Genomic DNA, 19,500 nt, shown 5'->3' with positions numbered 1-19,500 from the left:
TAAATGTTTCCTCCAGGATCTACTGGATTCTACATGGTCAGGAGTTCTCCTTTTTCTCAATTACCCAAAAGACCTTGTCACACAAAGGTCAAGCCAAGTGGGATTTGCTATCATTCTAATTGTCCCGGTTCCACTTGTACTTTGTTTCCCAGGGGCAAAACAGAACTTGTGTAAAGTCACTGATGGCAGGAGACTAAAACTGGTACCGAAAAGGATAGGTTGCTGAATCTCTCTTGCTGGACTCAGCTCGGTCAATATCGCTCACTATCCCAGGCAATTTGACCAGTTTTCTTGTCAAAAGGTTTGCGCTTTGGGCCTTAGCTTTAGCCTACTGTGGAGACTTGGTTTAATGGAAATAAAAACACGTAACTTGTTTTTCACAAACATTTTATAACGGCAGAGAAAACAGAGTAGGTAGTGTATTCTGCTTTAAGCAAACTCAACATACGAACAGATTTACAAACAAACCCGGGATTGGATTGTTGGCAAAAATGTTTACAACATAAGTCTTTAACAAGATTTTCTGATGCGTTTTTAAAAAACAGTTTATGGCCAGATTTTCTAACACATCAGTCACATTAACTAACTCACGGCAGCTTCACTCTCAAATACATGAGAGCTTACTCTCTGAGGGCAAGTCTACTTTCTTGAAAGATCTGGTCAAATGTATTATAAGCAAACAGGAACAAGAACAAAATAGATGGTCCGATAGCTTTCCTTTCTATTCTGCTTCCAACAAAATGATAACTTATTTTGGGTAATTCTTGACCTAAGGTTACGGGTACAGTTTCGTTAGATACAAAGTGAAACAACAGTAAACATTTCTAATGAATGAACAGCTTTCACAGCAACTGTCTGTATCAATCACATTGTTGTTACAACATAGATAAGCTGAAACTGCATTTTTGTACAGATCCGGAGGAAAGAAATCCCTAAAGAGAAACCAAGCATATAGAGGTAGTTGAATAGCAATGGGGGGGGGGGGAAGCATTATCTTAATTCCCCTTTCAGTTTATTACAGTGCGAAAATAAAATGGCTGCTGAACAAACAACTAGACTAACAAACACACAGACATATTTGTGACTGTTTGAGTGGTTTGCTTGATATTTTAATCCTGGCATGACTGAGGGCTACATGAAATGATGGAACTAGTTTATCTAAGATAAGCCTATGATGCCACATTGACCTATTTGCTCTCCTTTTATTTTGTTGTTTATTGTTGCTTTGACAATAGATAAATGTTAGGCAATTTTGAACATGACGCATAAGCTACAGTGGTGCTTTGTAAACTTGTTAATCACATTTGCTGCAACAAATTTTTAAACAGCTATAGAGTCATGAAGCAAAAACTTTCAAGTGACACCAAAAACAGAGATTACAGGCACTTCTCTCTCAAGGTTAGCTTAGCGCATTTATAAGTGAAAATGTCTTTATTTCACCTCTGGATGTGCACTATCCAGAATCTTAAACAGTTGAACAGTGGGAGCTATCGTTCTAAGAGGAACTGAATGTGTACACTTTATGTGACTCCTTTTCCTTTTTTCTCTCTGCACTCAGGAAGGGCCACAAACTGAAACCCATGCAGGTGGCTGCTTTTTAGAACTGCTTTCAATCATAAATCAAAACCTCATTTCTCAAGCCCCAGATGGGCTGAAAAATCTGTCCTTTTCCATTATTTGGGCTGCCTTCCATTTGCATCTATATTATACACTTCTGATATGATTTTGCCTTGGTAAACAGAAATGGATGCAAAGTCAATTATGTTGGGAACTCAAGGAATGAGTCCTTAAATGAAACTCCCAATTTGGAAAAGGAGTTAGCAGAGGGGGACACAATCCCCGATGGATTTTGGTCTATCAACAGCATGCAATCTGTTGACAGTAAGAGACCTCTGGGTGCTGTGAACCAGCCTCAGGAGCTCCACTGCTCCAATGGCCAGTCACAGGGGATTATCTGAGCCAGGCCAGCCCCACAGGCAGAGCTGGAAATGCCACGGGGCTAGAAGCAGTCAGCCTTCAGAAAAGGCAAATTCTCAAAATAGTCAGTTCTCTGCCCCATTAAGTCAGGGGCAGGCACTCTTTTCTCCAGGATGTCTACAGAGAATTAGTTTATCATTGTTCATTTTCTACATTTTGCTGGTTATTAGCTAGCAGCAGTGGTACAGTACAAAGCAGAAGGGCACAATATCTGCTTGGTACCATATATATATACGTATGTATATACACACACACAACACACACACATATATATATATATATATATATATAATACATACACACACAGACACAGAGAAAATAATCTAGGTTATGATAAGAAAATTAACCAAATAAATGGCACTATCTACCAAAGGGGAAGTCTTGTACTTCTGGCCTAGACTTAGGCTTATGTTTTTTCTCTGTACACTCTTTATACCAGAACTTGGCAGCAAAATGGGCAGCCCGAGTGGCTCAGTGGTTTAGCGCTGCCTTCAGCCCAGGGCGTGATCCTGGAGACCCAGGATAGAGTCCCACGTCGGGCTCCCTGCATGGAGCCGGCTTCTCCCTCTCTCTCTCTCTCTCTGTGTGTGTGTGTCTGTCTCATGAATAAATAAATAAAATCTTAAAAAAAGAAGCGATGAATTGGTTATTCTAATGGAGCTAGAACTTCAGGTTTCCACTATATCAGAAATTCTAGACCTCCAAAGAGCACTACTTTATAGTCCTACTGAAATAGGGAAGATGTACTGGCCTAGAAGTCTCCTTTGTCTCTAACCTCATTTGTTTTCTAGTCTTTTCATTTTCCCAAGCATACCTGGCTCTAAAAGGAATTAACTGTAAAGCATCAAGTTATGGTCTCAGAATCAGTGGTGTGGATCCCTCCAACCACATTTAAAGGGGTAGATATGGGTACTGTGTATAAAGCCAGTGTTTTATGCAAATGTGGGCCCCTGATGATGATATTCTATGACCATGAATAACCTAATCATGGCTATTATGTTTTTAATGTTTCATAGGTGCTAGGCACTCTGCTAAGTGATTTACATATACTACCTTATATAACATTCATAACAACCCTTTATGTGATAATTACTACCATTTGCTATATGAGGAACCTGTGGCTCAAAAACAAGTTAAATCACAAAACAAAAACATCTACCAAGGGGAGATGCTTATGACATTTTCTTTGCTGCATTTTACACTCGATAACAGGAGAATATTTTACTAGGACTGTGCTACGACTAGTGGTTGGGCACCTAGTGGGAGGGGGAGCCTTTAATTTCCCACTCCCTGAGCCTTGTAGAGTTTGCTTAGGCAATAACCATGCCTATACTTCCATTCTTCACTAGCTAAGTCTGGCTACAAACATCAAGCCTGGTAACATAATGCTCTGACACATAGCATCCACTTAGGAAGTACAGAAAAGATCATTTGGTTTCTGCTTATGTGAATCTTTTTTCTGTTGCCTGGATCACCTCACTCTCCCTTCTCTGTTTCTGGCCAGAGGTGATGACAGAAGAAGTCAGATTGGTTACATGAGGCACTCACCTCTTCTCAATGAGGTGGATGGGCTGCACAGCATCCGTTTAGCATCATGTAAGGGGATAATTTGCAAGACGATGCGAATGGTAGGATTCACTTCTTGCCTGCCTTAATCTCTTTACTCCATCACTGTATACCCCATTCTCATGGCATTTTTCAGATTCTCCTGGCACTAAAGGAATCACACCAGTACAAAGCAGGCTAAACAGGAGCTCCTTCTTACCTTCTTACCCACTATTCTTCCCCTATATTGAAATCTTTGGCCCACAGCAGCTAGGAGGGAAGGCAGTGCTTAGATAAAAACCATGGATTCACTATTTCCTTTAAAGAGATTTACAAACCAAAACAACAGTTTGTCTTTTTTTTTTAAGGGTTCTACTTTTTCTACTGGCTTCTTTATACTTTTAATAACAAACAGCCCTTTTTCATGTGTTTCTACACATGTTAGCCAGGTAGTGAATCTCAGAGCCCTGAAAAGAGGTGGATATGGAGGCTATGATGTGACAAAGTGAAAACCATTCCCTCTGAAGGGTTAAATATCATCCTGCCTCAAAATCCCACTCCTAACTGCACTGAGGGGAAATGATTTACCTTTAGAATTAGACTGTTGAGATAAATGCCTATAATAGATCATACTAAAAGATGCTCCTCTGATTCAACTTTTCATTCAAGGAAAAGCATTCCTTCAGCCCTGCTCTGTATAACATATAGAACATGGATTATTTTACTTTACCATGGCTTATTCTATAATGTATACCAAATCGCTTATGTATTTTATATTGTTGAATTCAAACTGAAAGTCAAATGGAACCTGTGAAGATTGGTGATCTCAATGTCACTCTGAACTTCCTTTAAGCATCCAATGGGGTAGATAGAAAAATGGCTCGAGAACTGGGATCAAACATAGTAAAATGTGATAAAAGCAAAAATGGCACATTTCTAGTACTGTTACTTCCCCCTTGGTAAATGGTAAACCATGTTAATAAATAAAGCAACTGGCTTTTCAGTAACAACACTTAAATAGTTACATACTTGTAGAAAAAAAGGATACAGTAGTGCAAAAAATAAATTATTAAAACAGAAAGAAGGATGAACATTATTTTACACAATTCTGTATAAAACCTGAACCATTTGGAATGAGAACTCAAGTCAGTGAAATAACACAGCAACATTATTAGTATCTGTGCTTCACATTTCAATCACATACTTAACTATGCAAGAAAGAAAATTAAAAGCAAAACCACTTTAAACTTTCAGAGAAGTTCATGTTGAGATAAAATTAATTTTTTTTCTGGGCTTTTAAACACCTCTGCTGAGCATGTAGTTGTGCAGCATGTCAAGAAGCATCTTAAGACAGAAAGTTTCAAACAGGTCCCATGCTTTTGGTCTTTTGACACAATTTCTCTCTGTGATCAACAGCAGGGAAATGCCTATTTGATACTTCCTTCTGTTAAGATGTTATTGCAATTAGATATATTTACAAGATGACTCCCCCCATGGGTGGTGGGGAGGATGGGAGCTCCTCTCCAGCAATCCACTCTCACTAGTTTTGGTTTCGGGATATAAAGGCCAGGACTCGCCGAATACCGTTCAGTCTATCCTTTAAGGACCTCATTGCTAGAAATGGGAGCTGAGCTCGGCTTTCCAATGGAAGAACTGCTAAGGTCCACCAGCACCAGGCTGGACCATTCGGGTTAATCTACAACAGAAAAACACGATGGGTTCATCCTATTCCCACAGAAATGAGATCAGTCTGCAGGTTTCCCAAGCCACAAGGTAAATATCCCAGGTGGAACTGCTTCTGTGTAAGGTAAACACTGCTATTTACCCCCCAGGTCTACTTCCTCCTTGCCTGAGCTGGTCATGTAGCCACGCAGAAAACAAAGGCTGCATTGCAGTTAGGGGAGGCGATGAGACAAAGTTCTGGCTAATGAGATGTAAAGGGAAGTTCTATGCGCAACTTCTGGGTCATGCTCTGGGAACAGGGCATGTGCCCTCTGCCTTACTCTTTCTCTCTTCCCCTCAGCTAGAGCATGAACATGGTGATGATCAGCCTTCTTCTATCAGGAAGATGGGGCAACATTCTAAGGATGGTAGAGCTTTGTGATGAACGAGACTGGATTTCTGAATGATCTCATCGAATAGAGCTACTCTAGCCCTCTATCTGGCTCAAGCTACCTCTAGTTATTTTTAGTAGTTGTCAAAGTAAACAAATCAATATCCTAACAGATACCCTATACCTCCTAGCCAGTGTGATTCTGTGAGCTAGAATGTTCACTACTCCATTTGTTCTACTTTGAAGATTCCATTTAGATTCTTTGGACTGACACACACCACATGTGAGCCTTCAATTCCCATGATCCCTTGTGCTTGGTATGTCTCTTAACTCCCTTTATTTTCTTGCTTCTGGCCGAAGGCAATATAGTACACACACACCGTGTCACTCTAGAAGGCCACAGTTAGCTAGCTTCTCCTCCTCTGAAACCAAAGCTTATGATCCATAGCCCAAAAGTACAACAATCCCACTTTGCAAAAAGTCCAATTTGAAAACACCTTCACATTAGAAATGTATTCTGTTCCCAGGTTTCTTTTTAATAAAGAGATTTCCCATTCCACATGAATTCTTCACCAATTCTGCTTGTCAGCAGCTTCACCGGCACATGATATAGTCACTACCGACTTATTTTCTACAAAGTCTGAAATGGGCTCTCAGCTCACAACTCTCAGAAGTTTAGACTACAGAGAATCTCATTTTGGTCAGACCACCTACATGTGGGACTATTTGCCTCCAAATTGGTTCACCTAATTCTCCCCCAAATTGGTTCACCTAATTCTCCCCCAAACCTTGCTGCTTTCTTGGCTTCTCTGTGCCTGTAGCTTCATTTGAATTCTTTTTTGTCCCTCACTGTGATCTGTAACAGGCTCTCCCTCCTATTATTAGTTCTGAATGTGAAATTGACATATTATAAACTTTCTTTCCCAGGGCTATTAACAAAGATATTTAAGCTTATGTTAATACTTGTGGCTCTTTCTGAGAAATCTCCTGAGGCTCAGAACATTTTTATTAATGGGACCACTGGGGCTGCAGCACTGACTGGATCAAACTGGATTATTATTATTATTATTATTTTTTTTTTTTGCTGCTGCTGCCAAAGCAACATGATAACAGTTCTAATAAGAAAGGAAATGAACCCAAGATTTCAGCTTTCTATGTCATCGAGCCCTTAGGAATCACTCTGTGGCATCTGTGTTTTCTCTTGATGCTGTATCATTGCTGATTGCTACCGTCTGCCTGACTGAGGGAGAATGCTTTCCAGAAGGTGAAGGGGAACATTACACTTGATCGTGAGCTTGCTCAGAGCTCTGATGTAGTCCTGAGTCACAGTGGCCCAGAGCCAGGAGCTAGGTCACTGGGAAGTACTGACTGGCCTTTCCCCCTTCAACATTCATGATGTCTTTGCATGGGGGAAAAGAGCCACCTTTGTGGTCTAGAGAAAGTGAGATGTTTCAGCTAATTAGGGAACAGATTGGTGTCTTATAGCCCCAGATGCAAGAGGAAAAGGGGACTTTAGAGATTTCTTCATCTACCTCCCTCATTTTAGAGCTGGGAGAAAGGTTGAGAAAAGTTGCACATAGAACTTCCCTTTACATCTCATTAGCCCAAGTTCACAAAGCTAGAATGGTAAGGATCAGTCTCTTGGCAGGGAAATCAGAACATACATATTCTATGTTACTATTGTAAAAGAGTCGGAAATGAGTGTTAAGTAAAGAATCAAGGAAATCAGGGAGTGATGATGTAGAGGAGTCAGCTCAGAATGTAGGAAAGGTGATCATGGGCAAATATTTGACTAGGTTATCTCCAGTCTTGTTCTAGAGAGAATATTGTCTGATTTATACCAAGCAAGCAAAGTTTTGTGAAACTTAACTATCTCTACTTCCCTGAAGAGCTTCTGATCTACAACTTGATATCTCAAATGGATCTGTCCTCCCAGGAAACAGACTGGTCCAGTAGAACCTAATGAACTGCTTTCTAGTATAATTCAGCCAAGGGTAAATTTAAAGATTGTGTCTATTTGCTCACGACCGGCTCACCCCTGATGAGGACAATGACAAGGGTCTAGACCTACAGGGCTACGTAGGGAGAGACCCAGGTGTGAAAAGATTCTGTGGTCTTGCAGTTGGAATCCTGTAAGGTAGCTGGTCCCATATCCAAGCTCCTGCAGCAATGGGGGAGAGGGTTATGAAGCTCCCCAGAAGTGGAAGTTTTTGGTCTTAGCTCCCAGGATACCCTTCTCTTAAGCCTGGCCTTTGCATGAATCTTGTCACTCCCACACATTACCGTGGTGTGAATCTGGACTCCCACAGAAGGTTCTTCTGTTGTTGGTGTCTGTGTTCCCAATCTCTCACTTGGCTTCTTTCTTAAAACCTGTCTTTGGATCTAAGTTCCTACCACTTTACTTTATTACTTCAATTCTGATTTGGGATCCTTTGGGTCTTACCCATGATGCCCACTGCTCAGCCAAACAATATCAAATTGGAATCATCTTCCTCTCTGCGCTTGCTCTGCTCAATGGCAACCATGCACCCGTCTAATCCCAAACCCTAGGCTCTCTCATCTGGTGGGGTCATTCCATTACAAAGAGACATCTTTATATACCTGGGGATCAGCATCTTTCTCTGGCATTGGACCAAAGTGACTGAGTATCCGATTCTTCAGAGATGATTTGAGCGAATGAAACCACGATGATGCTTGCTCATAGACACAATTATGTAATCCCATGAGCTCTGCACAATCTTCTCCTTGAACCTGAAAGTATCAAAGTGGAAATGAAGCGCTCTATACCTTCTCCACTGCTCCCAAAGCCGCTGCTGACACTGACTCCCTTTGGGCAATCCAGCCTGCCTCTCTAGGAAGGCTCACCCTCCCAGCCTTCTCCTGTGTGGTGTATGAAAGGTTCCTCAGCCAGAGGATGGGCTGTGTGTAACTGCCCATCTGCCAAGGGTAGAGGATGGAGAAAGGTTCCTTTGGGTAAATTAGCTGAAACAGCAAGATAGACAAAACCAGAGATGCCAACTGGCTTGGGTGAAGGCATGCTGTTAAACCAGCTTATGCTGCTTTATGCCTCTCTCCTTTTCATGTTTTATATCTGCTTTTCCATTGTCCAACGGGAAGAGAGACATGAGTGTATCTGTGTCTCACTGTGTAACTATTTTGCAAGTCAAATGTATTCATTCGTTGATCAAACATTTTCTAATCTTATACTGTGTAGTGAATGTAAATATAAATGAACATGGGTTATTTACCTCTTCTATTCATTAGTCCAGAACACCAAGAATTAACTGGACATGGTGTCTTTCTGCTTTACAGGATGATGGGTTATAGGGAAGAACTCTTAACCAGGTTGCACATCTAAAAGTACAAATGTATGGAGGTGCCTGGATGGCTCAGTCGGTTAAGAGTCTGCCTTCGGCTCAGGTCATGATCTCAGGGTCCTGGTATTGAGCCCCGCGTTGGGCTTCATGCTCAGTGGGGAGCCTATTTCTCCCTCTCCCTCTGCCTGCCATTTCCCCTGCTTGTGCTCTGTCAAATAAATAAATAAATATAATATTTTTTAAAAATACACATGTATGTGTGAATCCACAATTATATCCAAAGAAAAAGTTTGAAAATATAAATAACTCAATAAATAAAGTGCACATGTATAGACATCGCTCCAGATCTATCCCTTGGTATCTCTGGCAAAGACCTAACTCCTAGGCTGAATGGGCCCCAGCGTTGTTGGTCTGGCTTGGCATTTCTTATGCATGAATACAACTCAGCAATGAAGCAGGGAAAGCCTGGACATAGGGTGCTCCTGATGCCATTCTACAATTGAACAGCAATCCAGCAGCATTCAATGTTGCTGTAACAATTTGGTGAGAAATGCCAAGGCCCTCAACAGTGCTGAGAAATTCTTTTGCAAACATCTTTGTGTGCCAAGCTATAGGGTAGCCTGGCTTTGGGATTCTTGGCACTGGCCACCCTTACCTTTTGGTCTTCAATGTATTCAATGTCGGCTGTATTGTAACCATCTCGCTGACCCTGGTGGAGGACCCTGAAGCGCCTCTTGCCTATACTGTCCACCACAGAGCGGCCATCAGCAAAGAACTGAACATTTCTGATCTCCAGGATACACCCATACTCCGCGAACCTGCTTAATAGGCATGTGTAAAAAAGTTAAATTCTTCATTTATTTCTGTGGCCTGGCCCCCAGCCATTTCTGTAATCCTAGGCTGTGCCTCGAGGGACTTCTGCCTATTTGCCTGTCCTGGGGTCCACAGCTGCAACTACACAACAGGCAGTGCCTGTGCAAAGAAAAATATTTATGTAATAATATAACTGCTCCCATTTATTGAGCATATACTATGTGTTAGGTACTGTGCTCAGTGCTCTATGTGTATTAACTCACCAATCTTCCCAACAAACCCAATGAGGTAGGCGCTATTATTGTACCCACTTTACAGATAAGGAAATTGAGTCACAAAAAGGTTAAGTAATTTGCCCAAAGTCAAACTTGCTCAAAGGCTGAAGCCAGGATATTAACCCAGGCAGTAAGACTCCAGTGCCCACAGTCTTACAGTAAAACAAATTTTATAGTATATACCCCTCATTTAACAAAAGATTAATGTGGGTAGGCAGCATATTACATGGTAAAATAGAGGCCAGGGAGACCCTGGTCTCTACAAACACACATGGTCACGAACTGGCTAAATCTCAGGAGCTGTGCCTCTCCATCTCCTGGGAGCATCCCAAAGTAAACCCAAATCCCTCTGCACCCAACCTCCCTTTACTCACATAGGTCCTCACTTACCCTTTGACAGGATCTCCAAGGCACATGCCAAACTGCCTTGTGCCTGTCTCAATGCATCTACGAATCATCAGACGGTAACAAGGCTCAAAGATGTGCAGGGGACAAGGAACGGTGGGATAGGCCATAGTACACACGAAAATAGGCACGTTCTTATTTAAGCTGTCAGGAAGAGCAAATGACGTGGATTTCTCAAAGCAATGGAGCAGAACACAGAAAGGTTGGTCAAACGTCACCTTGTGGTTCCCCCACAGGAAGGCAAGAAGACCTCAAGTTTTGATGGCTGATAAAAAAAAATACTGTGATGCAACCGACACTACAGGCTGAGTTCCACTGCCTGATGCAGAGGTTAGCCTGAGTACTGAGAGACTGAAACTGATAGCCTGTACGTTCTAATTTGGCTAAAGACATCCTATAGTACCTTCATGTTGTAGGTGATAGTTATACCTCATATTTTTTTTTTCTTTCTTTCCTGCTCTCTACTCAAAACTATCTCTTCAGGTGTCCTGCTGGTGGTAAAAGTGGACCTAGCTCTCCAGGAGGATGGTGGAAAAATCTCTGCAAGGTCTCCATAAGCATTTCAAATTTGCAAAGCCCCCAGGAGATCTGCTTGGCAGGCTCAGCTAGAAGGAGACGGGAGCAACAGAGGGGCAAGTGTAATCTAGCCCAGTGACGCTCAAACACTCCCGTGCATCAGAGTCACCAGGGGCCCTTAAATCCAGACAACCAGGTTACAGGACCCCCAGAGATACTGGTATATTAGCTCTGGAGTTAGGACCCAGGAATCTGCCCTTCAGCAAGTGCCCATGAAGATGTAGACACCCAGTCTGATGGGAAACCACCAATGGGCAAGCTCCTCCTGAATCACTGTTTTCTTTGTTGTCTGGTAAGTCCAATACTGGAAACTATCAATAGATATAAGACCATCTGCCCAAATCCCCAAAGGATTAAGTTTAGGATTTCTTCAAATAGATATTCCTCTGGTATCTCCCAGTGTTTATTAATAAGGCATTAAATGATATTGGAGAAAAGGGCTCAGAGAGACGCGAGGCAAATTTAAGAATCAAAAATAAAGATGCCCTGAGTAGATCTACTATATAAGTCAATGGGAAAAAAAAGGATTTAATTTTTAGCTTCCCAAGCAAACATCATTTGAAATAAGAGGCCTACTCAAATAAACCAGGGGCAGTTTAGAAATGTTCTCTACAGGGTGGGCAGAAAACCAGAGCAGTTTTTGCCATCGGGAACCTTGCCCCCAGAATGCTATGAGGATTCCACTAGGGATTGGGAGGTGGAAGGGCAGCAGTAGGAGAGGCAGAAGTGAGAGACTGCCTCCTGCTTTTCCTCAGTGAGCTATTCTTCGAGACAAGCAGAAAGCTTGGAGCCCTACTTCCATCTCCCATCCTTACCCTTCACCTCCCGTGTGCCTGGCAGAGGAGGCATAGAACAAACAGCAGTCTCACTATTACCATTGATTAAGTACTTACGTGCACCAGCTCATTTGATCTTCATAAGAAGTCCGTGAGGTAAGAACTGATTATTCCCAAGCTACAGATGAGGAAATTGAGGCCCAGAGAGGTCAACTGACTTGCCTAAGGCCCTGAAGTATACTCACTTTGTGGCAAAACTGGGTCAAAAGCCCAGGTATGCCTGGCACCAAAGTTCTTAACCTCATAGCACCTTCTAATGTATTTGCAGTCTTCTGTATGCTCCATAAGTTCCCCTGATTTAGCTACTCCAATTTACTGCTACCAGCAACACCCAGTTACAAGGGCCAAGATGTGACCTGGTCTGTGGTTTGACTTACGCTTCTTCAGTGGTGTACTGGTAAGCACTGAACAACTGGCTTATGGTGGGGGGTAAAGCTCTGGCTTATAGCATTTGCCAATTTCTGTAGTGTAGATACTCTCACCAAGGCCAATGTCAAGCTACCAACATGATATTGCCAAGTGAGAAGTTAGTACGAAATGTGCACATTCAATTCTGTGACCTGCTATGAGTGAAACTGAAAAAAGAGAAACATGCATATACATACTTAGAAAGTTCTTCCATCTCTTCTTCATAAAGCCGCCTTCGTTCCTTGAGTTCTTCTGGAAGGAATTTAGCTATTAGCTCTTCCATTATGACATTTTTGCTATATTTTCTGGATGCCAAGCACTATAGGGGGAACAGGGCAATGAGATGTTATGCAGTCATTGGAAAACCACAAAGCACTTCTGATATAATGAGTAGAATAGTTCAGTGACCCACATATTGGAGTAACTTGGACCCACACATTAGCAGCTAATAACATCATAATGTGTATATTCTCTGGATGTTACATGCAACTAATTACTTTTATAATTAGACAAAAATATTTTAATAAGGGAAAAAGACCTGCATTGAAGTTTTAAAAAATCTCACAGCTTTCCTAAACACCAAATTGAGATTATATTCTTGTCAAAAAGGGGAGGAAACCCTTCCCTTTCCTTTTTCTGCTTACTGCATCTACAAGCTCACAAAAAAAATGGTCTCCATCTGAGATATACTGAAAGTCTGTGGTCAAAAGGTTTAGGGAACAAAAAAGCCATTTTCAAGCACTGATCTTTTCCTGACCTATCCCACCCCCACTGCACCCCACCCCAATGCTCGGCTTCTGGATATTGCCAATCTAAATATTTTCCCCCCTTGCACTTCAGCTAAATACTGGTGATTTTGTATTTGTTTTAAAAATGTATCATCTAGGTATCACTGAAATTATGTTATAAACCATGAATTCAGAACCAAACTCAGGTATATTTGTCACTGTTACTATCCTTCTGGACACCCCTGCTTCATGTGTATCCAGGGATTTGTAAGCAGTGGGAATTCAACTGTATGAACCAGACAATGGGAGTTAAAAACATCTGCCAATTGCTTGCTATGGACACTACCCACACAGATCCAGCAGGGGGAGCTCCTGAGTATAAAATTGCTGGTTTGAGACCCTTTTTCCTTTCCCAGTATGGGCCCATATGTATCTATTCCACAGTGAACAGGATTGGAATAAAATATTTCTCTCTCTTGGAAATAGTGTAAGTGCGCCCCTGTGTCAATACACAGAGGCCTACAATAAGATCTTCTAGTCCCTGAGTCTGGGACCCCACAGCATCTGCTTCTAGGACACCTTCTCAGTCACTGCCATCACCTGACTACAGAACATGAACTGCTTTGCCCAGCCCCAATCTTTGGGGGAAAAGCAATGACTCAGGAGGTAGCTAATCCAAGAAAGAGGTGACTCCTCTGCTGATGCTAAAACAAAAACCCAGGAAAGCCACATACTAAAATGTTAACAGTGGTTTTCTCCAGGTGCTGAACATTTGTGTAGATTTTTCTTCTTTCTGCTTATTTGAGTGTTGTAGTGTTACCACAACACAATGTGTTTTTTAAGGACCATGGACTCCTCACCTACAATCAGGCCAGCAGATCCCATCCCCCTGATCCAGGCAAGGTGTGATGGTGAGCCTCCCCTCCAAGTCCACATATACCTCCAAGGTTATCCTGGATGACTATTTCACTCTATTTCCTTAGTTCAAATGCTTGGGTGTTGGGAAAGCTCAACGTGGGACTTCTCTGGACCTATATTCACCTAGAGATAGCCTTGCATGTCTGACCTCTTATGGGGGACAACAGAGGTCAAGGAACACTAAGATTGACTGTAATGTGTCCTGCATAAGCCCCCAAGGGAGGGCAAACAAGATGAGCTTCCAGGGATTCCTGTTTTATTGGGAATTCCATCAAGGCCATCTGAAAAACAACAGTGGCAGCCTGTGTGGTTCCTTTTAGATGACCTGGAAGCCACCGAGCTTTCCAAGTAGCCAAGTATCTGCTAATAAGTACAGTGGCTCCTGGGGGGGGGGGGAGGGGGAGAAGGACCACACTGAAGATCTGTGAGGTTTTTCTGGGGACCTGAGAGTGATCCCTTCAAACCACAGAATAAACACTGATGATGATGATGATGATGATGATGATGATGAGACTTCAGAGCTCATCTAGTCCAAGCCCAGAGAGGACAGAGGATTCACCTAAGGTTGCAGTGAAGCAGGTACCATGACAGACTTAGCATCAGGATACCTATTTGTCATCAATTGAATACTTTGGTTTCCACCACAAATTGATTTCACTATTGACAGTTCATAAAAAGCTAGATGTTGCCTCATTTTCCTGAAGGACTGGGTGAAGAGGGGAGAGGTAGCTCTAAAACAGGAAAAATAGATAGATGGTCTGAGGGAGTAGTCTGTCCTAGCACAGTGTATTGGCTTGGGATCCAACAGGCTACCATTTTAGTATCCAATTCCAAATAAGCTAACCTAATCAAGAAAGAAAGAATGTCTTACCTGTGAAAGTCCATCTTTGCATAGCGGACACTTTGCATTGTGATCTAGGCATCTTTCAAGGCATTTTAAGCAAAATGTATGCCCACAAGGTGTTGTGACTGGCTCATAGAATAATCTGAAATTTAGGAATCAAAATGGAAGAAATATGAATAAGACAAAAGACAGAGATGCTTAGTGTTAAGGTTTTATAGTATTATTTAGAAAATTCCGTATGTGTAAGGAGAGGGGTCTTTTCTTTTTAAAATAATTTCCTGCTATTGTTGCACTTCAGAAAAGCTTTTGCTTTTTTATTTATGACCTGGATTTTAAAATAATGCATTTACCAATATTTATGACATAGCTGGATCATTTTGTAACATCAGTTATAGTCAGGCTCTTCTGACTGGCATCCAGATTGTTTTTCCCTGCCAGTCCCAGAAAAATAGAGATTAATGCCCAGAGTGTCTGAATAGATTAGGTTCTAAAATATTTAGCCAACCTGTTCTCCTAAGGATATGTAAACACAGAGACAAACACACACACACTCTGTCTCACACATTTACTCACTTATGTACTTTATATCACATATACAATGGAAAAAGACTTAGCTTCTTTGCTAACCTTGATTCCATTTTTCACCTAAGCAATGTTTACTGCCTGAAGGATCTCAATATTGTACCTGTAACACACACATAACTGCCCTTTATATGAATGGATCATTTTCTTAGAGGCAGTAGAGTAATACTCTCAATGTGCTTACTGACACACACACATACATGTGTGTATGCATGTATATATATATACACACACACAAATGTAGGTATGCATCCATATACTTCAATTAGATCCTACTTTCATTGCTTTGCAGGAGCTGGATATTTTCAAAGCAATCTGGGGAATCTTTTTAAAAGCTGTTCTATACATTCAGAGATTCACAGATTTACTTTGCTTAAAAAGAAAGGCTCACCTGCAGCAGGACCACTGGATGAGGGCAGCTGAAGATGGTGGTTCAGAAGTGGGGCTCGCTCTCACCAAAGGACAGGCAGAAGGGAAAGACAGATGCCTGACCAGTCTATTTTGACCTCACAACAGTGTTCAGTTGAGAGGAAGAGGCAGCCAGCTGCACATCCCCCTCGTGTGGCCAGGAGGTGCATCAACAGCCTGGCCCACACAGCCAGGCTGAGCTGAACCAAAATGTCAGAGCTTGAAAAGTACTCCAGAAAAATTTGAACCCACCAACTAGAATGAAACTGAGGTCCAGAGGGGGAGGAAGTCGCTTATCTGTTGGCAGACGAAAGTCTATCCAACTTTCACCTTCCAGTCGTATACTCTTTCTGTTAAAACAATGATTCTCAACCATTGCTGCGTGTGAGAATCATCTGGGGAGCTTTTTCTTTAAATAGGTTTATTGATGTATAATTGACGTGCATAAACCGCACATACTTAAAGTGTACAACTTGGTAAGTTTCAACATATGTGCACACCTATGAAACCACCTCCATAATTGAGGTCACGAGCATACCCGTCACCCCCAAACATTTCCTTGTGTCCTTTTGTAAACCCTACCTCCTGCTCCTTCCCCCACCGGCCCTCACCATCACCTGGGGAATTTTTTAAAACGACACACAGATCAATGGAACAGAATAGAGAATCCAGAAGTGGACCCTCAACTTTATGGTCAACTAATATTCGACAAAGCAGGAAAGACTATCCACTGGAAAAAAGAGAGTCTCTTCAATAAATGGTGCTGGGAAAATTGGACATCCACATACAGAAGAATGAAACTAGACCATTCTCTTACACCATACACAAAGATAAACTCAAAATGGATGAAAGATCTAAATGTGAGACAAGATTCCATCAAAATCCTAGAGGAGAACATAGGCAACACCCTTTTTGAACTTGGCCACAGCAACTTCTTGCAAGATACATCCATGAAGGCAAGAGAAACAAAAGCAAAAATGAATTATTGGGACTTCATCAAGATAAGAAGCTTCTGCACAGCAAAAGAAACAGTCAACAAAACCAAAAGACAACCTACAGAATGGGAGAAGATATTTGCAAATGACCTATCAGATAAAGGGCTAGTATCCAAGATCTATAAAGAACTTATTAAACTCAACACCAAAGAAACAAACAATCCAATCAAGAAATGGGCAAAAGACATAAACAGAAATTTCACAGAGGAAGACATAGACATGGCCAACACGCACATGAGAAAATGCTCCACATCACTGGCCATCAGGGAAATACAAATCAAAACCACAATGAGATACCACCACCTCACACCAGTGAGAATGGGGAAAATCAACAAGACAGGAAACAACAAATGTTGGAGAGGATGTGGAGAAAGGGGAACCCCCTTGCACTGTTGGTGGGAATGTGAAGTGGTACAGCCACTCTGAAAAATTGTGTGGAGGTTCTTCAAAGAGTTAAAAATAGATCTGCCCTATGACCCAGCAATTGCACTGCTGGGGATTTACCCCAAAGATACAGATGCAGTGAAACGTCAGGACATTTGCACCCCAATGTTTATAGCAGTAATGTCCACAAGCGCCAAACTGTGGAAGGAGCCTCGGTGTCCATCGAAAGATGGATGAATAAAGAAGATGTGGTCTATGTACACAATGGAATATTACTCAGCCATTAGAGACAACAAATACCCACTATTTGCTTCGACGTGGAGGGACCTGGAGGGTATTATGCTGAGTGAAATAAGTCAATCAGAAAAGGACAAACATTATATGGTCTCATTCATTTGGGGAATATAAAAATTAGTGAAAGGGAATAAAGGGAAAGGAGTGAAAATATCAGTGAGGGTGACCAAACATGAGAGACACCTAACTCTGGGAAATGAACAAGGGGTAGTGGAAGGGGAAGTGGGCAGGGGGTTGGGGTGACTGGTGATGGGCACTGAGGGGGGCAGTTGGTGGGATGAGCACTGGGTGTTATGCTATATGTTGGCAAATTGAACTCCAATAAAAAAAAATAAAAAAAAAAACACAGATGCCAGGGACCACACCTGCAGAGACTCATATCAGTTGGTCCAGGGTAAGGGCCAGGCACCAGGAATTTTTTTAAGGCTCCTAGGTGGTTTTTATGTGTAGCAAGGATTGAGAATCACTGTATTAAACAATCCTACTAATCTCTCCATAGGTGAATCTTCTATATTGGTCTCCAAACCTAATTATCAGAGCCACCTGTAGAGCTTTAAAACCACAGACATGGTGAAGCCCCACTGGATACGGTTTGTGATTCAGTGAGTCAAGGGGAGGGACAGAGATTTGATATTTTTAACAAGCCAATAAAAGACTAGCAGTTGCTTGCACATTCCCCTCTTTCTTTTTTTAAATTTAAATATTTTCTTTATTTATTTGAGAGACACAGAGAGAATTTGAGAGAGAGCATGAGTGGGGTGAGGGGCAGAGGGAGAAGCAGACTCCCACTGAACAGGGACCTTGATGTGAGACTCAATCCTGGAACTCCAGGATCATGACCTGAGTAAAAAGCAGATGCTTAACTGACTGAGCCACACAGGCGCCCATCCTCTCCTTCTTGATTAAAAAAATTCTAGTGGAATTTTAAGGGAAAGCATCTTGTGGGAAAGAAAGAGTTTCTTAAAATAAATCAGTTTAGATTTGACAAGCTATCCACAAAACAGATTCTTACTTATTCATTCAGCAAACATGCTGTGTGCTGACAGAGCTAAGTGCTGGCAATATGACAAGTACAAGAAGGCATCTGACTTCTGGAAGATGACAGGATAGACACTGAACAGGTTATTGAAAAGGTGATATTTAATAAGTCTATACCAGTACAAATAAAAATTGTTAAAATGATAAAATTAAACAAAACAAGCAAATGAAGGTCTGGAGCAGGAGAGAGACTTTTGATAGATTCACCTTTTCTACTTTTTGAATGTTATATTCCTATTTTAGAAACTAGTTCATTTATTTAACAGAATTAATAAATTTTAGTTATTAAATCGGCCAAAAGTAAAATTAATTTTCAAAAACACTATGATGGAGGTCCTAACCAGTGTACTAAGGAAATGTTTAGAATGAAAAAAAACCAAATCTGTCATTATTTACACATGGTGTGATGGTAAACTGGTCAAATCTAAAAGAATCTACAAGGCATACTGGGTGGCTCAGTTGGTTGAGCGTGACTCTTGATTTCAGCGCAGGTCCTAATCTCAGGGTCATAAGATTAAGCCTCGTGTCAGGCTCTGCACTCACTGCTTAAAGACTGCTTCTCCCTCTGCCCTCCCCTGCACCCCCATTCTCTAAAATAAATAAATAAAAATTTAAATTAAGAAACCTACAGAATGATTATTAGAATTCATGAGAATTGCTAGTATTAGCCAGAATGTTAGATAAATATACATACACACACAATTATATTCTATACACCAGCAAAACCCCCACATTTTAAGAAAGGTAACATTTACAGTTGTATTTAGAAACCAAGCACCAGGAATAAATCCAACAAAAGTTGTACGAGACCTCTGTTGGAAAAAACTATAAACACCTCATTGAAAGGAAGTAAAGAAGACCTAATAATTAATCCTGATAAAAATCCCAGAGGCTTATTTCACTTGTTTTTATGGAACTTGACAAGTTGATTTCTAAACTGTATAAACGCAAGGCAAAGGGTCAAGAGGAGCCGAGACACTTCTGAGAGCAGCAGTGTGGGAGGACTTGCTCTACCAGACACCAGACCTTATTATAAAGCTCTAGTGATTAAAACAGTGTAGTGCTAGCACAAGGACAAATAGATCCATGAATAGAACAGAAAGC

At 41.4% G+C, this 19,500-nt stretch overlaps 1 protein-coding gene across 10 annotated transcripts in view; it reads right to left on the bottom strand.

Annotated features, from left to right (window-relative positions):
- Positions 1-370: 370 nt before the first annotated feature.
- The window catches only part of LONRF3 (LON peptidase N-terminal domain and ring finger 3), a 39,271-nt gene continuing 20,141 nt past the window's right edge, over positions 371-19,500 (bottom strand). For 4 of the 10 annotated variants that reach the window (XM_025986734.2, XM_025986737.2, XM_072744249.1 and 1 more), the window contains 6 exons: positions 14,723-14,837; positions 12,403-12,524; positions 10,371-10,529; positions 9,548-9,713; positions 8,177-8,326; positions 371-5,218 (listed from right to left, as the gene is read on the bottom strand). In XM_025986734.2, coding sequence (XP_025842519.1) covers positions 5,063-5,218; positions 8,177-8,326; positions 9,548-9,713; positions 10,371-10,529; positions 12,403-12,524; positions 14,723-14,837 — 868 coding nt within the window. In that variant the 3' untranslated portion in view covers positions 371-5,062. Of the gene's footprint in view, positions 5,219-6,646; positions 7,737-8,176; positions 8,327-9,547; positions 9,714-10,370; positions 10,530-12,402; positions 12,525-14,722; positions 14,838-19,500 lie in introns of those variants that run through there. The other 6 variants (XM_025986735.2, XM_025986738.2, XM_025986741.2 and 3 more) reach the window with 3 other exon arrangements.

The sequence above is a fragment of the Vulpes vulpes genome, chromosome X (genome assembly GCF_048418805.1).
Source record: "Vulpes vulpes isolate BD-2025 chromosome X, VulVul3, whole genome shotgun sequence".
NCBI classification, from domain to species: domain Eukaryota; kingdom Metazoa; phylum Chordata; class Mammalia; order Carnivora; family Canidae; genus Vulpes; species Vulpes vulpes.
Note: the sequence above shows the minus strand (reverse complement) of the source record. Positions and strands in the feature narration are given on the sequence as shown.